The sequence below is a fragment of the Chelonia mydas genome, chromosome 24 (assembly GCF_015237465.2).
Source record: "Chelonia mydas isolate rCheMyd1 chromosome 24, rCheMyd1.pri.v2, whole genome shotgun sequence".
Taxonomy (NCBI): Eukaryota; Metazoa; Chordata; order Testudines; family Cheloniidae; genus Chelonia; species Chelonia mydas.
In genome coordinates, this window is record NC_051264.2 from 16407783 (window position 1) to 16433224 (window position 25442).

The window sequence follows — 25442 nt, forward strand, 5'->3', positions numbered from 1 at the left end:
GAAACATTGGGATGCTGGGCTATCAGGAGCAAGTGTTAAATCTCAGGAGATCTGTCTCTCAATGCAAATGAGCAGTTTCTTACAGCGTGTTCCTGAGGAAACAGAAAAGGTGCATCCTAGATGGGAAGCCCAAACCGTAATCGAGGTGGGGAGATTGTAACCAATGGGTGGGGTGGCGGAGAAGAAGAAGGCTAGTAGCAGTTGGCGGGGATACCACAAGGGGCAACCCGAGACGACACCCCACTATCGAAGTCAGCCCAAGGCCCCTCCTCAACGGAGGAGCCCTCCACACAGCCAGGGAGACCCCAGCTGCCCTCTCGCCCTACCACCCCACTCTCCAACCACTCACCTTGCCCCAGCCCACAGACAGCTGGTGATGTTTTCTTTAAATGTAATGAGCTGGGCATGGGAGGCCAACTGCCCCAAGAACACCAGCCGACTGCAACTCATCACCCCAGAGTCCCACCAAGAGCCTTCAGGCCCAATGCCTTGCAACACCTCCAGAGCGAAGGACACTGTGAGTGTGGGTGGGAGGAAGATTACTGCGTGGCGGACACTCAGCGATGCACCAGTCCCTGGTGGAACCCCAAATTCATTGACCCAGAGGCCCACGGGATGGTGCAACCCTTTAAGGCCAACTCTTTTAACTTGTCTACAGCCAGGTTGCCTGTCCAGTACAAGGGCTGGTCAGGGATATGGACTTTTGCCGTCTATGGCGATTATCCCATTCCCATGCTGCTGGGAGAAGACTTAGCCAACCATGTGAGGGTAACAAAACGGGTGGGGATGGTCACCCGCAGCCAGGCTAAACAGGCCTCCACACCTAACCCCAGTCCTAAGCCTCCTACAGGGACCCAGCCTGAGGTGGTGGAACCAGACCCCAGACCAGAGTCTGTGACAGCGGTTGTAGATCCGGTTCCTGGGACCCAGCCAGAACCCGCCCAAGGATCGGAACGGGCGGAGCAGCCGCACCAGAGCCCGCGCTCGCAACCCCACCAGAGTCAGGGGAGCCGGCACCAAAGGGCGCCACAGAGCCCGCCCCTGCAGCCGCAGCTAAACCGGCACGAGAGGCTCAACCGGAGCCTGAACCGCCCTCTAGTGCCCCCGCGGCGAGCGGGTCACAGCCGACGGAGACACCCCCGTCCCGGCATCGCTTCCAGCGGGACCACACCCCACATCCATTTTTGTGCACGTGGGTGGTGGCAGCGTTTGCCAAGCCAAGGTGCGAGAGAAGCTGGAACCGTGGGAGTTCAATACAAGCCCGGAGCGGCCGGTATTAACGGTTAGAATCCTTGCGGGCCCCACTTCCTGCCCTCCAAGTGCCAGAGTGGGGAATCAGCCCTGACACCATCAATTAACTAACTCGGCAACGAACCCCGCAAACCAGCGACCAGCCAACAACCGACTAACGACACAAACCATCCCTCAACCCGCCCAACGACCAACCCTACAAATCAACTGACCCAACAGATTAACACCAATGATCAACCCTTCAACCGACTCCACAAACCATCCCTCAACCCGCCCAACGACCAACCCTACAAATCAACTGACCCAACAGATTAACACCAATGATCAACCCTTCAACCGACTCCACAAACCATCCCTCAACCAGCCCAACGACCAACCCTACAGATCAACTGACCCAACAGATTAACACCAATAATCAACCCTTCAACCCACTCCACAAACCATCCCTCAACCAGCCCAACGACCAACCCTACAAATCAACTGACCCAACAGATTAACACCAATGATCAACCCTTCAACCGACTCCACAAACCATCCCTCAACCAGCCCAACGACCAACCCTACAAATCAACTGACCCAACAGATTAACACCATAATCAACCCTTCAAACCGACTCCACAACCATCCCTCAACCAGCCCAACGACCAACCCTACAGATCAACTGACCCAACAGATTAACACCAATGATCAACCCTTCAACCGACTCCACAAACCATCCGTCAACTAGCCCAACGACCAACCCTACAAATCAACTGACCCAACAGATTAACACCAATAATCAACCCTTCAACCGACTCCACAAACCATCCCTCAACCAGCCCAACGACCAACCCTACAAATCAACTGACCCAACAGATTAACACCAATGATCAACCCTTCAACCGACTCCACAAACCATCCATCACCCAGCGTAGCAACAATCATCCAACAACCAACACAAACCCCCAGCAACGACAGAGAGTCCCGGGAAGGGGATTAAATCTGTCCTGGACGAGACCGTCACAGCTCAGATCTCACTGGGAGGGGAAATGTGACATCCAGTCTACCACAGATCACATGACACTGCATGGCCAATGAGAGGTCAGAGGGTTGCTGATTGGACGTCAGTCACTCCAGGGCAGGGCAAAGGGGCCCGTTCCTGGAGGGGGTGGGTGGGGCCGGTTAGGAGGGTCACTCACTGCTTGTCATCCTTGAACCACTCAAATTCGGCAGGGGGCACGGCCATGGCCTCACATCTCAGCAGTGCCGGCTTCCCCATGGTGGGATAGGCGTCCTTCACGTCCTTGATGGTGGGAGGATCTGAGAGGAGAAAGCAAAGGAAAGAAGGAGAGGAGTTGGCGCCCCCTAGAGGGGAAAGGCCCCATATTCCATTGCCTGCCCCACTGAGCCAGCCAGTCCCCGCCCTGAGGCTGGATGGGAGCCGGCGCCCCCTAGAGGGGGAAGCCCAAAGGTTGACTCACAGTTGACTGTGATCAGGACCCTCTTGCTGTCGGCCACAGAGACGCCGTTGGCCGTGACGCACTCGTACTCCCCGGCCTGTTGCCTGTTGATCTCGGTGATTTCCAGATATTCCCCTTCGCTGGTGAACCCGTCTGTGTGTGGGGAGGAGGTGTGGAGCGGGGGGGAGACAGACACAAACACAGACTTACACACGAGAGAAAAGACACACAACGACACAACAGTTACAAACACCTCCTGAGGTACGGCCACCGCCTGCCAGGGCTGGGCCAGCAGGAGGCTGCGGGTCGGGAGTGAGGGGCACCGGCCAAGCTGCCGGGTGTTGGGGTGCCCAGGGGGCTGCGGGTCGGGAGTGAGGGGCACCGGCCAAGCTGCAGGGTTTTGGGGTGCCCAGGGGGCTGTGGGTTGGGAGTGAGGGGCACCGGCCAAGCTGCCGGGTGTTGGGGTGCCCAGGGGGCTGCGGGTCGGGAGTGAGGGGCACCGGCCAAGCTGCCGGGTGTTGGGGTGCCCAGGGGGCTGCGGGTCGGGAGTGAGGGGCACCGGCCAAGCTGCCGGGTGTTGGGGTGACCAGGGGGCTGTGGGTCGGGAGTGAGGGGCAGCAGGTCGGGCTCCTGTCTGATTCCTCCATGACAGCTCCAGACCCCCCAGCCCCCAGCTCTACCCAGATCCCCCTTTTCCTCAGCCCGACCAACCTCCCTCCCCCCATATCCCGGCAAATCCCCTCCAATATCCCCCTATCCTGATCCACCCCCACATTGTCCCTTCCCCAAATCATCCCCTGCCTCCTCCTCCTCCCCTCCCACTCTCGCCTTCCCCCGCCATCTGCAAATCGCCCCCTCCCCGGCCCGCTCCCTCTTACCTCTCAGCTGTCTCCAGGTCACGGTGGGCTCCGGTTTGCCCGTGGCCACGCACAGCAAATTCACGTCGCTCCCTTCGTTCACCGTCACGGCCGAGGAGATGTTCGTGATCCGAGCTGGCACTGCGGGTGGGGAGCGGAGAGCAGCGTCAGCCTCCGTCCCCCGGGGGGCGCCCTCCCCTCTGAGCCCCCCACGCCTGGTGCTAGGGGTTGACCGAGTGGGGCTGGTACCCAGACGCCCCACCCCAGAGGTGGCCACATCTCAGAGCCAGACGAGGAGTCCCCATATAACCAGCCCCCACGCCCCACCCCAGAGGTGGCTCCATCCCAGAGGCAGGCAAGGGGTCCCCGTGTAACCAGCCCCCACGCCCCACCCCAGAGGTGGCTCCATCCCAGGGCTGGGTGAGGGGTCCCTGTATAACAAACCCCCACGCCCCACCCCAGAGGTGGCTGCATCCCAGAGGCAGGCGAGGGGTCCCTGTATAACCAGCCCCTGCGCCCCACCCCAGAGGTGGCTGCATCCCAGGGCTGGGTGAGGGGTCCCTGTATAAGCAGCCCCCACGCCCCACCCCAGAGGTGGCTGCATCCCAGGGCTGAGTGAGGGGTCCCTGTATAAGCAGCCCCCGCGTCCCACCCCAGAGGTGGCCGCATCTCAGTGGCAGGCGGCACGCGGCGTGTTAACATTGGACTCACCCTCCCCCCCCGTGGGACAATTTGGTGGAAAAGCCAAAAAAAGCCACCCCTTGACGCGAGTCTCCCCCAGCACCGCTAACAAGGCCCATTGTGAGAGCTGATTGGCCGAACAACGAGGGCCGCAGCCAATCAGGGCAAAGCGGCGAACAGCTGCAGCAGGGACCCCGCAATTGTCCCCCCAGAGCCAATCAGGGCCCATTGTCCCCACTTCCTGGCGCCGCGGACACCTGGGGGGGGGCGGCTGAGACGGCAAAACCTCCCCGGTTCCTGGCTCCAATCACGCGCCCCGTGCCGGCCCCCTGGCCCGGGCCTGACATGCGGCCACCTCTGGGGCTGGGTATCCAGGGCCCCCTGGCCCGGGCCTGACATGCGGCCACCTCTGGGGCGCGGCACGGGGGGGCTGAGTATCCAGGGCCCCCCGGCCCGGGTCTGACATGCGGCCACCTCTGGGGCCGGGTATCCAGGGCCCCCTGGCCCGGGCCTGACATGCAGCCACCTCTGGGGCGCGGCATGGGGGGCTGGGTATCCAGGGCCCCCCGGCCCAGGCCTGACATGCGGCCACCTCTGGGGCCGAGTATCCAGGGCCCCCCGGCCTGGGCCTGACATGCGGCCACCTCTGGGGCTGGGTATCCAGGGCCCCCTGACCCGGGCCTGACACACGGCCACCTCTGGGGCTGGGTATCCAGGGCCCCCTGACCCGGGCCTGACACACGGCCACCTCTGGGGCTGGGTATCCAGGGCCCCCCGGCCCAGGCCTGACATGCGGCCACCTCTGGGGCGGGGCACGGGGGGAACTGACATCGCAAACTCAGCCCCAAGTCACAGGGCCCTGGCCCAGCCCCCCGCCCAGTCGCTGCCCAGCCCCCTACCCCTCTCTGCCCCAGCCCAGCCCCACATCCTCATCCCCCCAGCCCAGCCCCCAGGGCCCCCACCCTCCTCGCCCTGTCCCTGCCTATCCCCCCCCTCGGGCCCAGCCCTCCCCCGGCCCGTACCGTGCACGATGAGGTAGACCTGGGCCGTGTGGGGCCTGGCCTGGGTCTGGAAGGAGCAGGTGTACAGCCCCTCGTCCCACACGTCCACCTGGGCCACGAGGATGCTGAACTCGGCCGGGCTGTTGGTGAGGAGCCGGACCCGCGGGTCGATGGACCACTTGTCGTTCCCCGCAAACAGGATGTTGGAGCGGTTGAGCCAGGCCACCCGGGTCACCTGCTCGTCGATGTAACAGCTGGGGGCAGAGACAGCGGGGGCTGCGGGTCAGGAGTGAGGGGCGCCGGGGAGCCCGGGGCTGGGCTGGCAGGGGGCTGCGGGTCGGGAGTGAGGGGCGCCGGGGAGCCCGGGGCTGGGCTGGCAGGGGGCTGCGGGTCGGGAGTGAGGGGCGCCGGGAAGCCCGGGGCTGGGCTGGCAGGGGGCTGCGGGTCGGGAGTGAGGGGCGCCGGGGAGCCCGGGGCTGGGCTGGCAGGGGGCTGTGGGTTGGGAGTGAGGGGCGCCGGGCAGCCCGGGGCTGGGCTGGCAGGGGGCTGGGGGTCGGGAGTGAGGGGCGCCGGGCAGCCCGGGGCTGGGCTGGCAGGGGGCTGCGGGTCGGGAGTGAGGGGCGCCGGGCAGCCCGGGGCTGGGCTGGCAGGGGGCTGTGGGTTGGGAGTGAGGGGCGCCGGGGAGCCCGGGGCTGGGCTGGCAGGGGGCTGCGGGTCGGGAGTGAGGGGCGCCGGAGAGCCCGGGGCTGGGCTGGCAGGGGGCTGCGGGTCGGGAGTGAGGGGCGCCGGGGAGCCCGGGGCTGGGCTGGCAGGGGCTGCGGGTTGGGAGTGAGGGGCGCCGGGGAGCCCGGGGCTGGGCTGGCAGGGGGCTGCGGGTCGGGAGTGAGGGGCGCCGGGGAGCCCGGGGCTGGGCTGGCAGGGGGCTGCGGGTCGGGAGTGAGGGGCTCCGGGGAGCCCGGGGCTGGGCTGGCAGGGGCTGCGGGTCGGGAGTGAGGGGCACCGGCAGGGCTGGGGGGGGGCAGGGCTGGGCTGGCAGGGGGCTGCGGGTCGGGAGTGAGGGGCGCCGGGGAGCCCGGGGCTGGGCTGGCAGGGGGCTGCGGGTCGGGAGTGAGGGGCGCCAGGGAGCCCGGGGCTGGGCTGGCAGGGGGCTGCGGGTCGGGAGTGAGGGGCGCCGGGGAGCCCGGGGCTGGGCTGGCAGGGGCTGCGGGTCGGGAGTGAGGGGCACCGGCAGGGCTGGGTGGGGCAGGGCTGGGCTGGCAGGGGGCTGCGGGTCGGGAGTGAGGGGCGCCGGGGAGCCCGGGGCTGGGCTGGCAGGGGGCTGCGGGTCGGGAGTGAGGGGCGCCAGGGAGCCCGGGGCTGGGCTGGCAGGGGGCTGCGGGTCGGGAGTGAGGGGCGCCGGGGAGCCCGGGGCTGGGCTGGCAGGGGGCTGTGGGTCGGGAGTGAGGGGCACCGGCAGGGCTGGGGGGGGCAGGGCTGGGCTGGCAGGGGGCTGCGGGTCGGGAGTGAGGGGCACCGGCAGGGCTGCGGGGGGCAGGGCTGGGCTGGCAGGGGGCTGTGGGTTGGGAGTGAGGAGCGCCGGGGAGCCCGGGGCTGGGCTGGCAGGGGGCTGCGGGTCGGGAGTGAGGGGCGCCGGGCAGCCCGCGGCTGGGCTGGCAGGGGGCTGCGGGTCGGGAGTGAGGGGCACCGGCAGGGCTGGGGGGGGCAGGGCTGGGCTGGCAGGGGGCTGCGGGTCGGGAGTGAGGGGCACCGGCAGGGCTGGGGGGGGCAGGGCTGGGCTGGCAGGGGGCTGCGGGTCGGGAGTGAGGGGCACCGGCAGGGCGGGGGGGGTGGACCCAGGTCTGGGCTGGCAGGGGGCTGCGGGTCGGGAGTGAGGGGCACCGGCAGGGCTGCGGGGGGCAGGGCTGGGCTGGCAGGGGGCTGCGGGTCGGGAGTGAGGGGCACCGGCAGGCCTGCGGGGGGCAGGGCTGGGCTGGCAGGGGGCTGCGGGTCGGGAGTGAGGGGCACCGGCAGGGCTGCGGGGGGCAGGGCTGGGCTGGCAGGGGGCTGCGGGTCGGGAGTGAGGGGCACCGGCAGGGCTGCGGGGGGCAGGGCTGGGCTGGCAGGGGGCTGTGGGTTGGGAGTGAGGAGCGCCAGGGAGCCCGGGGCTGGGCTGGCAGGGGGCTGCGGGTCGGGAGTGAGGGGCACCGGCAGACCTAGTGGGGCGCCCAGGCCAGTACTTGCCCCCTCCAGTCTTTGCCCCACTGCTGTCCCATGCACCCTGGTTCCCGGCCCAAAGGCCATTTCCATTCTACCTCCTGGAAACCTCCCCTGTGGTGACTGGAGGAGCCGGTGTCCAGCTTTGCCTCTCAGCTCTGCTACGGTGCGGCTGTGAACCGGCTCCCCCCAGAGGCGGCTGCATCTCAGCACCGGGCTGGATAAAGAACCTTGAAAGAGTCATGGGAGCCGGGAGCCAGGACTCCGGGGTTCTGTGCCAGGCTCTGGAAGGGGAGTGGGGTCTAATGGTTGGAGCAGGGAGGCTGGGAGCCAGGACTCCTGGGTTCTCTTCCCAGCTCCCGAGCAGTTGTGTCCCCAGACCCAAGGAAGGCGAGATGTCGGAGCGTCTACAGCTCATTTTATCCCCCTGCCCCCCACTCCGAAAACACGTGATCGGCTCCCAGACCTGGGACAGAGGGTTCAGCAAAGCTTGGAAAGACGCAGCAGCCTGTCAACTGAAACCCTAGGTGGGCATGTCCCAAAACCGGGCCTGCTCTGCCGGTGCCCCTCACTCCCGACCCACAGCCCCTGCTAGCCCAGCCCTGCCCCCCAGAGCCCTGCCAGTGCCCCTCACTCCCGACCCGCAGCCCCTGCTAGCCCAGCCCTGCCCCCCACAGCCCTGCCGTGCCCCTCACTCCCGACCCGCAGCCCCCTGCTAGCCCAGCCCTGCCCCCCACAGCCCTGCCGGTGCCCCTCACTCCCGACCCGCAGCCCCTGCTAGCCCAGCCCTGCCCCCCACAGCCCTGCCGGTGCCCCTCACTCCCGACCCGCAGCCTCCTGCCAGCCCAGCCTTGGGCTCCCCCCAGCTCTGCCGGTGCCCCTCACTCCCGACCCGCAGCCCCCTGCTAGCCCAGCCCTGCCCCCCCCCAGCCCTGCCGGTGCCCCTCACTCCCGACCGGCAGCCCCCTGCCAACCCAGCCCTGGATCCACCCCCCAGCTCTGCCGGTGCCCCTCACTCCCGACCCGCAGCCCCCTGCCATTCCTGCTCGCTCCTGCCTGGGAGTCCCCCGATCAGCAGAGTGAGACTGAATCGGGGGGGCTGTTTTCTCTCCGTTAATGCCACAGTCCCTGAATAATTCCAGGTGTCAGGAGCTCCAGGCGCCAGCACCCGGCAGCTGCAGGACGCGGATGGGCCAGCGCTCGGCGGAGCGGGGTGGGGGCTCGCCCCTGGCAGGCAGGGCTGGCCCCATGCCCCAGGCGGCACTAGGGGGCAGGGTGGGGGGTCTCGTTCCAAGATCTGTGCGGGGCAGGCGAGGGAGGGGGTCTGGGAGCGCCCCCGGCTGGGTGGGTGAGGCCCCCAGCCTGCCTGTGACTGGCTCAGTGTCGGTCGGGGTGGGGGAGTCACAGGCGATGTTAGGGGCCTGGAAGCCAGCCTGGCGGGGGGGAGAGGGGGGCAGGGGTTTTGAGAAGAAGATATGGGGTAGGAGGGCCCTGCGGGGGGGCTGTGTGGGCTCCCCCTTTCCCTTCAGCACCCACCACACAGCCCCACTCCCAGCCGGCCCCCAACCCACTTACCCCCAGTGTCTAGGTCAGCCCAGCCCCATCGCCCCCGGGCAGAGCCGCTGGAGGGCTGCGGGGCGGGGTGGGGGAAGCCGGATCTAGGTCAGGCTGAGCATGACTCAGGCTGGCTGGTGCATTGCAGGAGGGAGCGGGGGAGAGAGAAAGACAAGGTGGTGTGGGGCTAGAGAGAGAGATAGAGAGATAGAGGGGGAGGATGGGGATAGATAGATAGATAGATAGATAGATAGAGAGGGTGGATGGGGGGATAGATAGATAGTGGGGGTGTATGGGGATAGATAGATAGATAATGGGGGGAGTATAGATAGATAGGTAGATAGATAGATAGATAGAAGGGGTGTGTGGAGATAGATAGATGGGGGTGTGTGGGGATAGATAGATAGATAGATAGATAGTGGGGGGTGTATGGGGGGATAGATAGATAGATAGAGGGGGTGTGTGGGGATAGAAAAATAGATAGATAGATAGATAGATAGATAGATAGATAGTGGGGGGAGCATGGGGGAATAGATAGATAGATAGATAGAAGGGGTGTATGGGGGGATAGATAGATAGATAGAGGGGGTGTGTGGAGATACATAGATAGATAGATAGATAGATAGATAGTGGGGGGTGTATGGGGGGATAGATAGATAGATAGAAGGGGTGTATGGGGGGATAGATAGATAGATAGATAGATAGATAGATAGATAGATAGATAGATAGTGGGGGGAGTATGGGGGGATAGATAGATAGATAGAAGGGGTGTATGGGGGGATAGATAGATATATAGATAGATAGATAGATAGATAGAGGGGGTGTGTGGAGATAGATGGGAGTGTGTGGGGATAGATAGATAGATAGATAGATAGAAGGGGTGTATGGGGGGATAGATAGATAGATAGAGGGGGGTGTGTGGGGATAGATAGATAGATAGATAGATAGTGGGGGGTGTATGGGGGGATAGATAGATAGATAGAGGGGGTGTGTGGGGATAGATAGATAGATAGATAGATAGATAGATAGTGGGGGGTGTATGGGGGGATAGATAGATAGATAGATAGATAGAGGGGGTGTGTGGGGATAGATAGATAGATAGATAGATAGATAGATAGATAGTGGGGGGTGTATGGGGGGATAGATAGATAGATAGAAGGGGTGTATGGGGGCATAGATAGATGGGGGTGTGTGGGGATAGATAGATAGATAGACAGAGGGGGTGGATGGGGATAGATCGATAGATCACAACTTTTCACATCCCTTACTGGTGCCCAGGAGAGGACACGCACCCACCACCCGGCTTTGTCATTGTCGGGTCTCTCGTCCCGGCACTGCCGTGCTCAGCTCTTATGGTCGAGTCTCCCCGGTGTGGTTTGTCCCCGTGGGGTCTCTTGGCCGTTATTGTTAGGGTCTCTCAAGCACAATTTATCACCACCGGGTCTCCCATCAGAACCCTAATGTGGCTCACGTCTGTTATTGTAGGGTGCTGGAAAACACCAAGCAACCCAGGGATGTGGTGAGATGTGGGGTGAGTGGCATTGGGGGGGCCCTGCTGCAGGGAGCGGGGTGGGGCCCCGCCAGCAGGGGTCAGCAGGGACAGAGACACCCAGCCACACCCTCCCAGGGCGGGGGCCGCTCTGGCAGGGTCTCACCTTAGCGTGGCGTTGTCCCCTTGACACACAGTGTAGTTGTCGGCCGGCTGGTTATACTCCAGGCTCTGCACCAGCAGCCCTGAGGGCAGAAAGAGAGAATGGATAAGATAATGCAGGGGGGCGGCTTGCCCAGTGCCGAGATGGAGCCACCTCTGGGGTGGGGCAACTGGGTAACAGCCGCACCTAACAACACACGGGGCTGGTTCACCTGGTGCTGACATGCAGCCACCTCTGGGGTGGGGACACAGCGGCTGGTTAACTCACAATTCCGGGCGATTTCCGATGGGAAGTGAATGAAAATCGCAGTTTGAGGATTTAGGGAAGCTGAATGGAATCGCCCCAGCTGGGGTTTGGCCCGGATCCACGGGTTCAAGCCCAGCCTCTCGGAGGAAATGCCAGGGTGCCCCCTAGTGCTGCCCTGGGGCATTGGGGCCAGCCCTGACTGCCAGGGGAGAGCCCCCCCCCCCACAGCACAGCGCCCCCTAGCAGTCGTTCGCTTTGGGGACAGGGGGGATTATAACACAGTCGCTCAACCCCCCTGGAAGGTGAATTCAGCTGAGCCCAGCAGGGGGCGCTCACACGACTCGGCCCCCGACGCACAGGCCGCTCTGGTCTTAGTGGGGCAGAGCTGGCGCTGGGGGATTTTAAAAGCCAAAGATCCTCCCCACTAAACAGCAGGAACATACAGATACCCCAGGAGTCTGGGCTCCCAGCCCCCCCGCCCTCTAACCACTAGACCCCACTCCCCTCCCAGAACCGGGGAGAGAACCCAGGCGTCCGAGTTCTGATCCCAGCCCCGGGTTGTTTGTTCCATCGCCCAGCACCTGTCTGGCTCCGTCAGGGGGATTTCGGTGATGGAGCCTCCTCTCCCGCCCCCCCGGGACACGGAGTCAGAGGCCAAGAGCCCCTCCTGCTTGTCTCATTTCAACCCCTCCTCTTCACTGGCCCCCCTCCCCTCCCCACACCATGTAACAACCACAGGGGAGCCCAGGGCTGGGATCATGGGGGGCTGTGGGCCGGGAGTGGGGGGCACCGGCAGGGCTGGGGGGGGCTGGGATCATGGGGGGCTGTGGGCCAGAAGTGGGAGGCACCGGCAGGGCTGGGGGGGGCTGGGATCACGGGGGGCTGTGGGCCGGGAGTGGGAGGCACCGGCAGGGCTGGGATCATGGGGTGCTGTGGGTCGGGGAACCGGGGGTCAGAGGCTCTTTTCCCTTCCCGGCTCCCCCAGGGCGATACGGGCCCTCGGCCATATGTCCCCCAGGCTCAGCAGCGACGTGACTCCGGCGGCAGGGGGGGCTGGGCCCATGGGGTGAACCAGCTATTGCCCCAGGTAGGAGGGGGTCCGGGGGGGTGGGGGTGGGACACCCCTGGGCCGGGCTCGGAGCTGCAGCAGGGACGCAACTAACCGAAGCCAGAGAGGAGCCCCCCCCAGTGACCCGCCCTGCCCTGGGGTGCAATGGGGGGGCAGGGCTGGGGCAGAAGGGGGCTGCCGGTCGGGACTGAGGGGCACCGGTGGGGGGGGGGGGCTGCCTGACGAAGTGGCTGGGGGATGGGGCCGGACAGGCCGGGGGGGGACGGAGGGGGGTCTGTCACTTTGCATTCAGAGCCCGCGACAAGGTGACAGGGGAAGACGGGCACAGACAGCGATCGATCATCGCAGCCGGCAGCCCGCCAGCCCCCCCCAGCCCTGCCAGCCCCCTCCCTCCCGACCCGCACCCCCCCACCCCCTCTAGCTTCCTACCCCTGCTCCCCCCAGGCCCAGCCCTGCCAGCCCCCTGCCCCCTCCAACTCCCCCCTCCCCAGCCCTGCCCGCCAGCCCCCTGCCCCCCTCCAGCTCCCCCCTCCCCAGCCCTGCCCGCCAGCCCCCTGCCCCCCTCCAGCTTCCCCCTCCCCAGCCCTGCCCGCCAACCCCCTGCCCCCCTCCAGCTCCCCCCTCCCCAGCCCTGCCCGCCAGCCCCCTGCCCCCCTCCAGCTCCCCCCTCCCCAGCCCTGCCCGCCAGCCCCCTGCCCCCTCCCTCGCCCTGCCTGCCAGCCCCCTGCCCCCCTCCAACTCCCCCCTCCCCAGCCCTGCCCACCAGCCCCCTGCCCCCTCCCTCTCCCCCCTCCCCAGCCCTGCCCGCCAGCCCCCTGTCCCCCTCCAGCTCCCCCCTCCCCAGCCCTGCCTGCCAGCCCCCTGCCCTCTCCCTCGCCCTGCCTGCCAGCCCCCTGCCCCCCTCCAGCTCCCCCCTCCCCAGCCCTGCCCGCCAGCCCCCTGTCCCCCTCCAGCTCCCCCCTCCCCAACCCCAGCCCTGCCAGCCCCTCAAGCTCCCTACCCCTGCCAGGCTCCTGCCCACCCCCTCCAGCCCCCAGCCCCAGCCCTGCCAGCCCCCTCCCTCCCAACCCACAGCCCCTGCTAGCCCAGCCCCCGCACCCCGCTCTGCCCCTCACTCCTGACCCTGCAAGCCCAGCTCTTACTGGGGTATTAAAGCGGCTCTCGCTGCTTGACTAATAACACCCACAGACCCCCCCCCCACTCTGGCTTCGGCTAATTCAGGTGATTTATGGAGCCTGGCCATGATGCACACTGAGGTGCAGCGAGGTCTAAATGCAGGAGCGGGCAGGGGGTGGGGGTGGGCTGGAAGCCAGGACTCCTGGGTTCTCTCCCGCCCCAGGGAGGGGGGTCCATACAATGATCTGAGGCAAGGCCTCGAGCTGGTAAGACAATGCAGCAAATAAAAATGGAGACCGTGTTGGTAACGATGATCCTCAGGGTGTCGTTAGGCAGCTCTGACTGTGTGTGTGTGTGCGGGGGGGGGGGGGCAGGGGGGGTCCCTGCTGCCCTGTGTTACATACTGCACCCATGCCCCTGATCGCCCCCCCACTCCCACCCCGCAGGGCTCGTCCCCTGCCTCAGGGGGACACACACCCCGGGGCCCAGCCCCTCCAGCTGGGAAACACACACACACTCACTCACTTCCCGAGGGCAGGGGAACCCCATTTAAATGCCACCCCTCCCCTCCCCCCGTCTCAGTCCAGCACAGAAATGGGGTGCTCAGCTCAGCCTAGACATGGGGGAGGCAGTTGTCCCCCTGCCTCCCTGAAACCAGCTCAGGGCCACACACTACCCCACTGTCACCCCCCCAGGGAAACTGAGGCAGTGAGTGGGCCAGTCCCACTTCTCCTTTGGGCATTTTCAGGGGGTGAGTTCTGATGTTAGTCCGGAGTCACCCTCTGACCGCGCCGGGGACAGGGCCGGATTTCGATAGCTAGCGAGAGGGGGTGTCTGCGGACAGACGGACGGGGCAGGAGAGAGAAGGCAGGTATGTATTCACCCACCCCTCCCCATCCCCTCCCCTGAGCTACCTGATAGATCCCCTCGCCCCACCCCTACACTTCTCACCTGCCTGGCTGTGTGTTCCCCATTTGGGGGGAAGGGGACAACGAGGGGGTCAAGACTGGGAGCCTCAGTTTCCCCTCCCATCCTTCCTCTCTCACTGGCTTTTCCCCAGTCGAAGGATTGCTCCGGGTTCTTCAGTCCCTCGCGTGCTGCGGTGGGATCCCAGCTGGGTGGGGCTGGGGAGGGGGGCGGGGAAACAATTCTGGAATTGGGTGCAAAGAACCGGGCGTGGGCAGGGGGGGGACGGGGGGGGGCGGGGGGAGGAAATTGTTGTCTGCCTCCGAAGCCGGAGGACGCTGATGGGAGCTGGCAGGGCTGCTTCCCGTCCCAGTGGCCTTTTCAAAATCAATAAGCTCTTTCTGAATCGCTTGCTCAGACGGGGTGTCATGTCGGTGTCTCAGCGTGTGTGTCTTGGCCCTGGTGACCCCCCCCCCCCGCGACTGGGAGATCACCACAAAACCCACAACACCGCCTTCCCCACTGCGGGCCTGCCCCCCACGTCGGGACACGGCCTTGAGAATCAGGAGACTCGTGCCATAAATCATGACCGAGCCCTCACAGCCGCGGGACTGTACCCCCAAATCACCAGACCACCTTCAAACCCAGCCACTGCCCTGCAAAAGTCACAGGCTTACTGTCAAACCCACGGGCTCGCCTCAGAGTCCCCCAGCTCCCCCAAACCGTACCAGCGGCACGGAGAGCAGGAGACGCTCCCCCAAAATAGCAAATTTCCCGTCAAAATCCGGAGATGGCACCGAAATCCTAACGATCCCCCCGAGGCCAGAGACTGCACCCAAATCACAACGCCGGCCCTCGAAATCACAACTGCCCTCAAGCCACAAGGCTTTAAACCGTCATACATGTGGGGTCTTTATTTGCCTGCTGGGTTCCTCGCCCCTGGGGGAGAAAAAAATCACATCTTCACCCTTTCCTCCCCGACCACAGGAGATGGCAACGGACAAATTTCGTGAGCTCAGCTGCGCCGAAATTCACAGACTCCAGGGGGAGTCACGTCTTGAAACAACTCACCTGTATTGAGGTGTGATGAAGACATGAAGCAGACAGTTCACTACTGTACAGGATAGATAGAGGGGGTGGAGGGGATAGACAGAGAGACAGATAGCGGGGGATGTATGGGGGGATAGATAGATACAGGGGGTGTATGGATGGACAGACAGATAGATAGATTAGATAGATAGAGGGGATGTATGGGGGGATAGATAGATACAGGGGGTGTATGGATGGATAGACAGATAGATAGATAGAGGGGGTATATGGGGGATAAAGATAGATCGATAGATAGATAGATGGGGTGTATGGGGGAATAGATAGATATGTATGGGGGGATAGATAGATAGATAGGGGTGTATGGGGGAATAGATAGATATGTATGGGGGGATAGATAGATAGATAGGGGTGTATGGGGGAATAGATAGATATGTATGGGGGGATAGATAGATAGATGGGGTGTATGGGGGAATAGATAGATATGTATGGGGGGATAGATAGATAGATAGGGGTGTATGGGGGAATAGATAGATATGTATGGGGGGATAGATAGATAGCGGGGGGTGTATGGGGGGATAGATAGATAGAGGGCGGTGTATGGGGGGGATAGAGATAGATAGATAGAGGGGGTGTATGGGGATGGGGGGGTGTATGCGGATAGATACATAGAGGGAGGGAGTGGAGCGGATAGACAGACAGCTGTGTAAGGGAACAGATGGATGGATGATACAGTGTTAATCTCTCTCTCTCTCTCTCTCTCTCTCCTCTCTCTCTCTGGACCATTGTCCTCAGTTCCTTTGTTTCGATGCCGAGATCTCAGCCTCCCCACCCCCACCCGGCCCTTCCAGAGGCAGCTGGCCTGAGAACCCCCAAGGCCCAGGTGGCAGAACTCCCTTGGTGCTTATTTCTCAGTTCGCTTCCCCCCGCCCCATTTCTGGGGGGGGGGTCCCATCACTACAGGGGGCAGCAAAGGGGACCTCATGGCCCTGTGGGAAAGCGCCTGCCTGGAGCTGCAATCCCAGGGACTATGAACAGCGTGAGTGTCCCTGCTGCTGGGGAGAGAACCCAGGAGTCCTGGCTCCCAGCCCTCCCCCCGTTCTATCCCACTAGGCCCCACTCCCCTCCCAGAGTTAGAACCCAGGAGTCCTGACTCCCAGCCCCCCATCTAACCACTACACCCCACTTCCCTCCCAGAGCTGGGGAGAGAACCCAGGACTCCTGGCTCCCAGCCCTCCCCCCGTTCTACCCCACCAGGCCCCACTCCCCTCCCAGAGTTAGAACCCAGGAGTCCTGACTCCCAGCCCCCCATCTAACCACTACACCCCACTTCCCTCCCAGAGCTGGGGAGAGAACCCAGGACTCCTGGCTCCCAGCCCTCCCCCCGTTCTACCCCACCAGGCCCCACTCCCCTCCCAGAGTTAGAACCCAGGAGTCCTGACTCCCAGCCCCCCATCTAACCACTACACCCCACTTCCCTCCCAGAGCTGGGGAGAGAACCCAGGAGTCCTGGCTCCCAGCCCCTTCCCCACTCTAACCACTATACCCCACTCCCCTTCCGCAGCTGGGACAGAACCCCCCCACCACCCCCAGCCCACCCAATTGAGGCTCATTTCGGGGACTGGCGGGAATGGGGAGGGATCCCGGCAGCGGAGAAGAGGGCGACCCTCCAGCGCACAGCCCCACGGGTTCTGAGAGAAACCACAATAACAGTAGGAACAGGGGGACTTGTGGCACCTAGAGACTAACCAATCTATCGTGGGCTACAGCTCACTTCATCGGCTGCACGCAGTGGAAAATGCAGCCCTGCCAAGTGACCCGACCATAACCAGGGTATCTGTCCTGCCCCCAGATGCCTGGCCCCTCCCCTCCCCCCGGCCATCCAGCGGGGCAGGTGGGATCCCCCAGCTGTGTCCCCCCAAGAGAGATCTAGCTATTAATCCACCCTCGCTTTTTATCTAGCTGTCCACCCGTTCTTTCTCTGGTCCTCCCTTGCGGATCGCTCGCCATTGTCTGTAGCCAGCCATCCTCCCTGGCCTGTCTAGCCACTCTCCCTCTGTCTTCGCTCTTCATCCATCACCTCTTCCCCCTCCCTGCACCCACCCACCCACTCTGTTTCTCTCTCCTTACCCCCCAGATTATGTCTCTGCCCACCGGGGACAAGGCCCGTGGACCGGCCCGCTGGGCCATGGGACTCCACAGAGGGGAAGCTGATGGACTGGTTTGTGGCTCCATCATAACGCGCCCCCGCCCCCCGGCATCAACCCTGAGGGTCAGTGGGTACTTGGAGGGCCCTGGGCTCCCCGTCCCGTCAGGTTTGCTGCCCCTTCCCCGCTGTGGCCAGAGCCCCGACCTGCCGGGCGCAGCCAGGGAAGGGGCCAAATCCCATCGGGGCGGCAGGAGGGGCCTCTGAGGGTTCAGCTACGAGACTGAAGAGGTGAGGGGGGGTTGGGGCGGGGGGGGGTCTGGGGATAGATAGATAGGTAGATAGATAGATAGATGGGGTGTATGTGGATAGATAGATAGACAGATCTAGATAGGGGGCTTTATGGGGATGGATAGATTGATAGGGGGGTATATGGGGATGGATAGATGGGGGGTATATGGGGATGGATAGATAGATGGGGGGTATATGGCGATGGATAGATAGATAGATGGGGGGATATGGGGATGGATAGATAGATAGATAGATAGGGGGGATATGGGGATGGATAGACAGATGGGGGTATATGGGGATGGATAGATGGGGGGTATATGGGGATGGATAGATAGATGGGGGGTATATGGCGATGGATAGATAGATAGATGGGGGGATATGGGGATGGATAGATAGATAGATAGATAGGGGGGATATGGGGATGGATAGACAGATGGGGGTATATGGGGATGGATAGATGGGGGGTATATGGGGATGGATAGATATATGGGGGGTATATGGGATGGATAGATGGGGGTATATGGGGATGGATAGATAGATAGATGGGGGGTATATGGGGATGGATAGATAGAGGGGAGGTATGTGGGGATGGATAGATAGATGGGGGGTATATGGGGATGGATAGATGGGGGGTATAGGGGAATGGATAGACAGATGGGGGGTATAGGGGAATGGATAGACAGAAGGGGGGTATATGGGGATGGATAGATAAATGGGGGGTATATGGGGATGGATAGACAGATGGGGGGGGTGTATGGGGATGGATAGATGGGGGGGTATATGGGGATGGATAGATGGGGGGTATAGGGGAATGGATAGACAGATGGGGGGGTATATGGGGATGGACACATGGATGGGGGGGTATATGGGGATGTATAGGCAGATGGGGGGTATATGGGGATGGATAGACAGATGGGGGGTATAGGGGGATGGATACGTACCTAGATAGACGGATGGATGCAGGGGGTGGACGGGGGTGGAGAGTTAGATGTGCTCTGAAATTTACCCTGATTTCTCCTCCACACCTGCACTTAGTACCTGTCAGCATGTCCCTCTAACACTAACACACAAGAAGAACATGCAGACACACACACACACAGACACACACACACACACACACGAGACACACACACACACACAAATGGGCGCGCACACACACACAACCTATCCACAAACACACTCATGCACACGAACGCTCAATCACAACAACACAACCACACCAACACACTCACACAAACACATATGACAACACCACCCAGATGCAGGCGCTCATACAAACGTGCACTGTCTCAGAGACGCGTGCACCTGATAAAAGAGTCCTCCAAACACACACTCTCAGTCACACACAACCGCATACCCACAACCACACACAGTCTCACCAACACACAGACTTACACAACCACCCAGTCACACACACAATCGCCTAACACAACCACACCCCTTCTCACAAGCGCTGTGACTCACACAAACACAGACAGAAAACCGCACACCTTCTCCTGAGCTCAGAGATCCACGAACACCACACCCCTTCAGCCGCACACAGACTCACCCCAACGTGCAAACACCCGGCGAGGCCACACGGCTGTCAGACCCGACGTCGCTGTGCCAGGGGGAGGGAGGAAGGGGAACAACATCGCACCGACGGTCGTCCACCCCATTCCACCGATCGCATCGACGGCAACACTTCTGAATCCGCCTGTTCTCTCTTGTGGTACACGCCGTCTGGGACAGACACTGGGGGGGGGGGTTTGTTCTGGGTCTGTACAGCGCCTGGCGCAGAGGTGTCCTGGACAACAACAGGCACTGGTGGTGCGATGGTAACACAAACTTCAGTCAGAAAGATCAAGAACTGACCCAGTCCTCAGAGGCTGGTTTAAAGGATCCCAGAGGCACCGTCAGCGCCGGGTCCTGGGCAGAAAGGGGCGGGATGTGGCGCGAAATGCCGGGATCTGGCCGTGGCTCCCTGCTTTCCCGAGCGGCAGGATGGGCAAAGCCACCCCGGCACAAGGTGCGCTGAAATTCTCCCTCGACGGGCGAAGGGGCGCCCGCCCTGAGCCTGCCTGGCGCTGCCCCACGACTCAGAGCCGCAGGGTCGGGTCAGCTCTGAGACCGCCATGATGTCCGGAGTCTTTGCACCACCCGGAGTCCCCCTGGCTGGCGCGACGGCCCCCCCGGAGACGCCGCACGTTTGATTTCATTATTCAGAGGCCAGGGCAGACACTGAGCATTCCCCGCCCCCTCTGAGCCCCGAGTTTCATTATTAATTGTAACCGTATCAACCAGCCCCATACCGAGAACACCAACCCCCAAAGCCCCCGTGAGCAAACCGGTCCCGAGGGCGTCGCTCCAGGGCATTTCAGCGGGTGGGTTTTACCCCAGTGCGCCCGTCTCCCCGCCAGGACCCCCGGCGCCTCGGGAAGCAGAAATATCCCAGTTTGACAGCTGGGAAATCGAGGCACAGAGGCACGAAGCGACTGGCCCAAGTCACCCAGCAATCCGTGGTGGAGCGAGATCTCAAAGCTCTGCCCACCCTTCCTTGGCATCAGAACCCCCGACCCAGTTACTTCAACCCCAGTCACGGCAACGCTGCCGGCCCCAATCGCGCCGACGGGGCCCACCGACCCCCATCAGCTGGACCCACCGACCCCAATCGCGCCGACGGGGCCCGCCGACCCCCATCAGCTCGACCCACCGACCCCAATCGCGCCGACGGGGCCCACCGACCCCCATCAGCTGGACCCACCGACCCCAATCGCGCCGACGGGGCCCGCCGACCCCCATCAGCTCCACCCACCGACCCCAATCGCGCCGACGGGGCCCGCCGATCCCCAGCAGCTCGACCCACCGACCCCAATCGCGCCGACGGGGCCCGCCGACCCCCATCAGCTGGACCCACCGACCCCAATCGCGCCGACGGGGCCCGCCGACCCCCATCAGCTGGACCCACCGACCCCAATCGCGCCGACGGGGCCCGCCGACCCCCATCAGCTCCACCCACCGACCCCAATCGCGCCGACGGGGCCCGCCGACCCCCATCAGCTCCACCCACCGACCCCAATCGCGCCGACGGGGCCCGCCGACCCCCATCAGCTCCACCCACCGACCCCAATCGCGCCGACGGGGCCCGCCGACCCCCATCGGCTCGACCCACCGACCCCAATCGCGCCGACGGGGCCCGCCGACCCCCATCAGCTCCACCCACCGACCCCAATCGCGCCGACGGGGCCCGCCGATCCCCAGCAGCTCGACCCACCGACCCCAATCGCGCCGACGGGGCCCGCCGACCCCCATCAGCTGGACCCACCGACCCCAATCGCGCCGACGGGGCCCACCAACCCCCATCAGCTCCACCCACCGACCCCAATCGCGCCGACGGGGCCCGCCGACCCCCATCAGCTCCACCCACCGACCCCAATCGCGCCGACGGGGCCCGCCAACCCCCATCAGCTCCACCCACCGACCCCAATCGCGCCGACGGGGCCCGCCGACCCCCATCAGCTCCACCCACCGACCCCAATCGCGCCGACGGGGCCCGCCGACCCCCATCAGCTCCACCCACCGACCCCAATCGCGCCGACGGGGCCCGCCGACCCCCATCAGCTCCACCCACCGACCCCAATCGCGCCGACGGGGCCCGCCGACCCCCATCAGCTCGACCCACCGACCCCAATCGCGCCATTTCCCCAACCATAGAACGCCAACCCCACCGATCCAATCAGCTCATCTCACTGGCCCCGATAATGCCAGCCAATCCCACCAACGTAATCACATCATTGGACCCCACCGACCCCAATCGTGCCCGCGCTCTGACCCCACTAACCTCAGCCCCGACCCAATACTGCCATCCCACCAACCCCATAACGCCACCTCTGCAAAAACTTCAATCACCAATCTCAACAGAGCCAGCTCCGCCAACCCCCCCAACTGAGCCTCTGACCCCCATCCTGCCGACCGACCCCCCCGACCCCCATCCTGCCAACTGACCCCCATCCTGCCGACCGACCCCCCCGACCCCCATCCTGCCGACTGACCCGACCCCCATCCCGCCAACCGATCCCCCCGAATCCCATCCCGCCAACCGACCCCCCCAACCCCCATCCCGCCGACCGACCCCCCCGACCCTCTTCCTGCCAACTGACCCCCATCCCACCAACGAACCCGACCCCCATCCCACCAACTGATCCCCCCGAATCCCATCCTGCCAACCGACCCCCCCAACCCCCATCCTGCCAACTGACCCCCCCGACCCTCATCCTGCCGACCGACCCCCATCCTGCTGACCGATCTCCCTGACCCCCATCCTGCCAACCGACCCCCCTGACTCCCATCCTGCCGACCGACCCCCATCCTGCTGACCGATCCCCCTGACCCCCATCCTGCCAACTGAACCCCATCCTACCAACCAACCTGACCCCCATCCCACCAACTGATCCCCCCGACCCCCATCCCACCAACCGACCCCCCCGACCCCCTTCCCGCCAACTGAGCCTCTGACCCCCATCCTGCCGACCGCTCCCCTCGACCCCCATCCCACCAACCAACCCGACCCCCATCCCTCCAACTGATCCCCCCGACCCCGATCCTGCCAACGGACCATCCTGATCCCCCTCCCGCCAACTGACCCCCCGACTCTCATCCCACCAACTGACCAATACCAACCCCGTCCTTCCAACACCCGTAATATCAACCCACCCACACCAGCGACAGGTGCCCCACAAATCCCATGGCCAGTCCCACAGATCCCAGCGCTTCCAATCCCACCACGGGCTTGTCGTTAACGCCCCCTGCATGACGGCGGCCCCGCGGCCCCCCGACCCTCCTCTTCTGGATGGCGGATTTCAACGCCACGATCGGCCTGGACCCCGCACCGCTTTCAACAGCCCAGCGAGGGGCTGCGGTGGCGCCGGGGGGGCCGGGCTCAGAGCCACGTCGCAGGGACCCCGCTCGAGAGCAGGGACCCTGCAAACCCGGACAGCAGAGTCCCCGCGGCGCCCCGACCCCCAGGGGCTGGCTCAGGCTCCCCACGGCTGCAGCAGAGTCCCCAGGTAGCAGGACACAGACAGGAGCAGAGGAAATTAACTCTGGGGTCGCCAAGAGAGCAACCGGGCGGGTCGGCGCCTGCATCCGCCCACCCCCCTCCATCCACCTGCCCCCTCACGCACCTCTCGACCCGCCCATCCACCCCCCACAGCCCCCTATCCATCCCCCCCACATCCACCTGTCCCCGTACGCACCTCGCGACCCGCCCATCCACCCCCCACAGCCCCCTCTCCATCCCTCCTCCATCCACCTGTCCCCTCACGCACCTCTCGACCCGCCCATCCACCCCCCACAGCCCCCTCTCCATCCCCCCCACATCCACCTGTCCCCGTACGCACCTCTCGACCCACCCATCCACCCCCCACAGCCCCTCTCCATCCCCCCCACATCCACCTGTCCCCGTACGCACCTCGCGACCCACCCATCCACCCCCCACAGCCCCCTATCCATCCCCCCCACATCCACCTGTCCCCGTACGCACCTCGCGACCCACCCATCCACCCCCCCACAGCCCCCTCTCCATCCCCCCTCCATCCACCTGTCCCCGTACGCACCTCGCGACCCACCCATCCACCCCCACAGCCCCTCTCCATCCCCCCCACATCCACCTGTCCCCGTACGCACCTCGCGACCCACCCATCCACCCCCCACAGCCCCCTCTCCATCCCCCCCACATCCACCTGTCCCCGTACGCACCTCGCGACCCACCCATCCACCCCCCACAGCCCCTTCTCCATCCCCCCTCCATCCACCTGTCCCCGTATGCACCTCGCGACCCACCCATCCACCCCCCTCTCCATCCCCCCTCCATCCACTTGTCCCCGTACGCACCTCTCGACCCACCCATCCACCCCCCACAGCCCCCTCTCCATCCCCCCCACATCCACCTGTCCCCGTACGCACCTCGCGACCCACCCATCCACCCCCCACAGCCCCCTCTCCATCCCCCCTCCATCCACCTGTCCCCGCACGCACCTCTCGACCCACCCATCCACCCCCCACAGCCCCCTCTCCATCCCCCCTCCATCCACCTGTCCCCGTACGCACCTCGCGACCCACCCATCCACCCCCCTCTCCATCCCCCCTCCATCCACCTGTCCCCGTACGCACCTCTCGACCCACCCATCCACCCCCCACAGCCCCCTCTCCATCCCCCCCACATCCACCTGTCCCCGTACGCACCTCGCGACCCACCCATCCACCCCCCACAGCCCCCTCTCCATCCCCCCTCCATCCACCTGTCCCCGTATGCACCTCGCGACCCACCCATCCACCCCCCTCTCCATCCCCCCTCCATCCACCTGTCCCCGTACGCACCTCTCGACCCACCCATCCACCCCCCACAGCCCCCTATCCATCCCCCCCACATCCACCTGTCCCCGTACGCACCTCTCGACCCACCCATCCACCCCCCACAGCCCCCATCCATCCCCCCTCCATCCACCTGTCCCCGTACGCACCTCTCGACCCACCCATCCACCCCCCACAGCCCCCATCCATCCCCCCTCCATCCACCTGCCCCCTCACGCACCTCTCGACCCACCCATCCACCCCCCACAGCCCCCTCTCCATCCCCCCCACATCCACCTGTCCCCGTACGCACCTCGCGACCCACCCATCCGCCCCCCACAGCCCCCTCTCCATCCCCCCTCCATCCACCTGTCCCCATACGCACCTCGCGACCCACCCATCCACCCCCCACAGCCCCCATCCATCCCCCCTCCATCCATCTGTCCCCGTACGCACCTCGCGACCCACCCATCCACCCCTCACAGCCCCCATCCATCCCCCCTCCATCTACCTATCCCTGTACGCACCTCTCGACCCATCCATCCACCCTCACAGCCCCCTCTCCATCCCCCCTCCATCCACCTGTCCCTGTATGCACCTCTCGATCCATCTGTGACGATGTGACGCAGCAGGGAGGGGGGAGTGTTGACCTGGGAATGTGCCCTGGGGATGGGAGACCTGAGAGCCTGTCACCTGAGCCAGGACGGGGAGGGGGAGGTAACACCTCTGCCCAGGAATGTGGACAGAGGCTGCAGCAGGGAACCTGCTGGGTGGATTTAGTTTCAGTTTGGGGCTGGGTGGACGAACGCAGGGAACCCCAGGGCTGGGGTCTAAGCTCCCTGCTCCCCCAGAAGGACTTGACTGAGGAGTCCTGGGGGTACCCACAAGCTCTGTTTTGGACTGTGTTCCTGATGTCCAATAAACCTTCTGTTTTACTGGCTGGCTGAGAGTCTCAGTGAATCCCAGGAAGAGGGGTGCAGGGCCTGGACTCCCCCACACTCCGTGACAACTGGTGGCAGCGGTGGGATGTTCTGCACCCCGTGGACGGCACTTCCTGCAGTAAGTGACTGGGGAGCAGTAAAACGAAGGGGGACTGACGAGGACCAGGCATGCTGAAGTCTCAGAGAGGGGCGGTTTCCGGGGGCGGTTAACCCCTGGGAGTGTGTGACCAGTGAGAAGCACTGTAATTACGCAGTAATGGGGTCCCCCTGGGGACTGCGATGAGCAGTCTCAGGGGCGGAGGAGGCTGCGGCTTGGCCCTGGGAGAGAGAAGGACTTTTGCAGTAACAGGGTTCCCCTGGGGAGTGCAGCGAGCGGTCCCAGGGGCGGAGGAGTCTGCAGCTCGACCCTGGCAAAGAGGCAGTGACCTCGAGAAGGGCTGGCACACGAGGGGTTTTTCCTGGAAACCGTGGGGACCTGAGAGCACACAGGCCTGTGAGAGTCCACAACAACTTGGGAAGAGCGGAGTGACGGCCTGTCACCGTCTCCTTGAGAAGGACATTGTAACCCTGTGCAGAAAGAGAGGGTTGAGCATTGGAAAGTTCACCAAGGCACCATTCATCGTGCAGCTGGAGGATGACGGCTCTAAGGAACAGATTCCTGACCCCAAATGGGGCTATAGCAGGATCTGGGAGCAGCTGGAGTGGGAGCCAGGCATCCCCAA

General features: G+C 64.2%; 1 protein-coding gene across 1 annotated transcript in view; it reads right to left on the reverse strand.

Annotated features, from left to right (window-relative positions):
* The window catches only part of IGLON5 (IgLON family member 5), a gene marked incomplete in the record, with an annotated part of 33083 nt that overhangs the window by 504 nt on the left and 7137 nt on the right, over positions 1 to 25442 (reverse strand). The window contains 5 exon segments of the mRNA XM_037883433.2: positions 2430 to 2550; positions 2712 to 2843; positions 3569 to 3688; positions 5251 to 5483; positions 10632 to 10710. Of these exon segments, the coding sequence (XP_037739361.1) occupies positions 2430 to 2550; positions 2712 to 2843; positions 3569 to 3688; positions 5251 to 5483; positions 10632 to 10710 (685 nt within the window).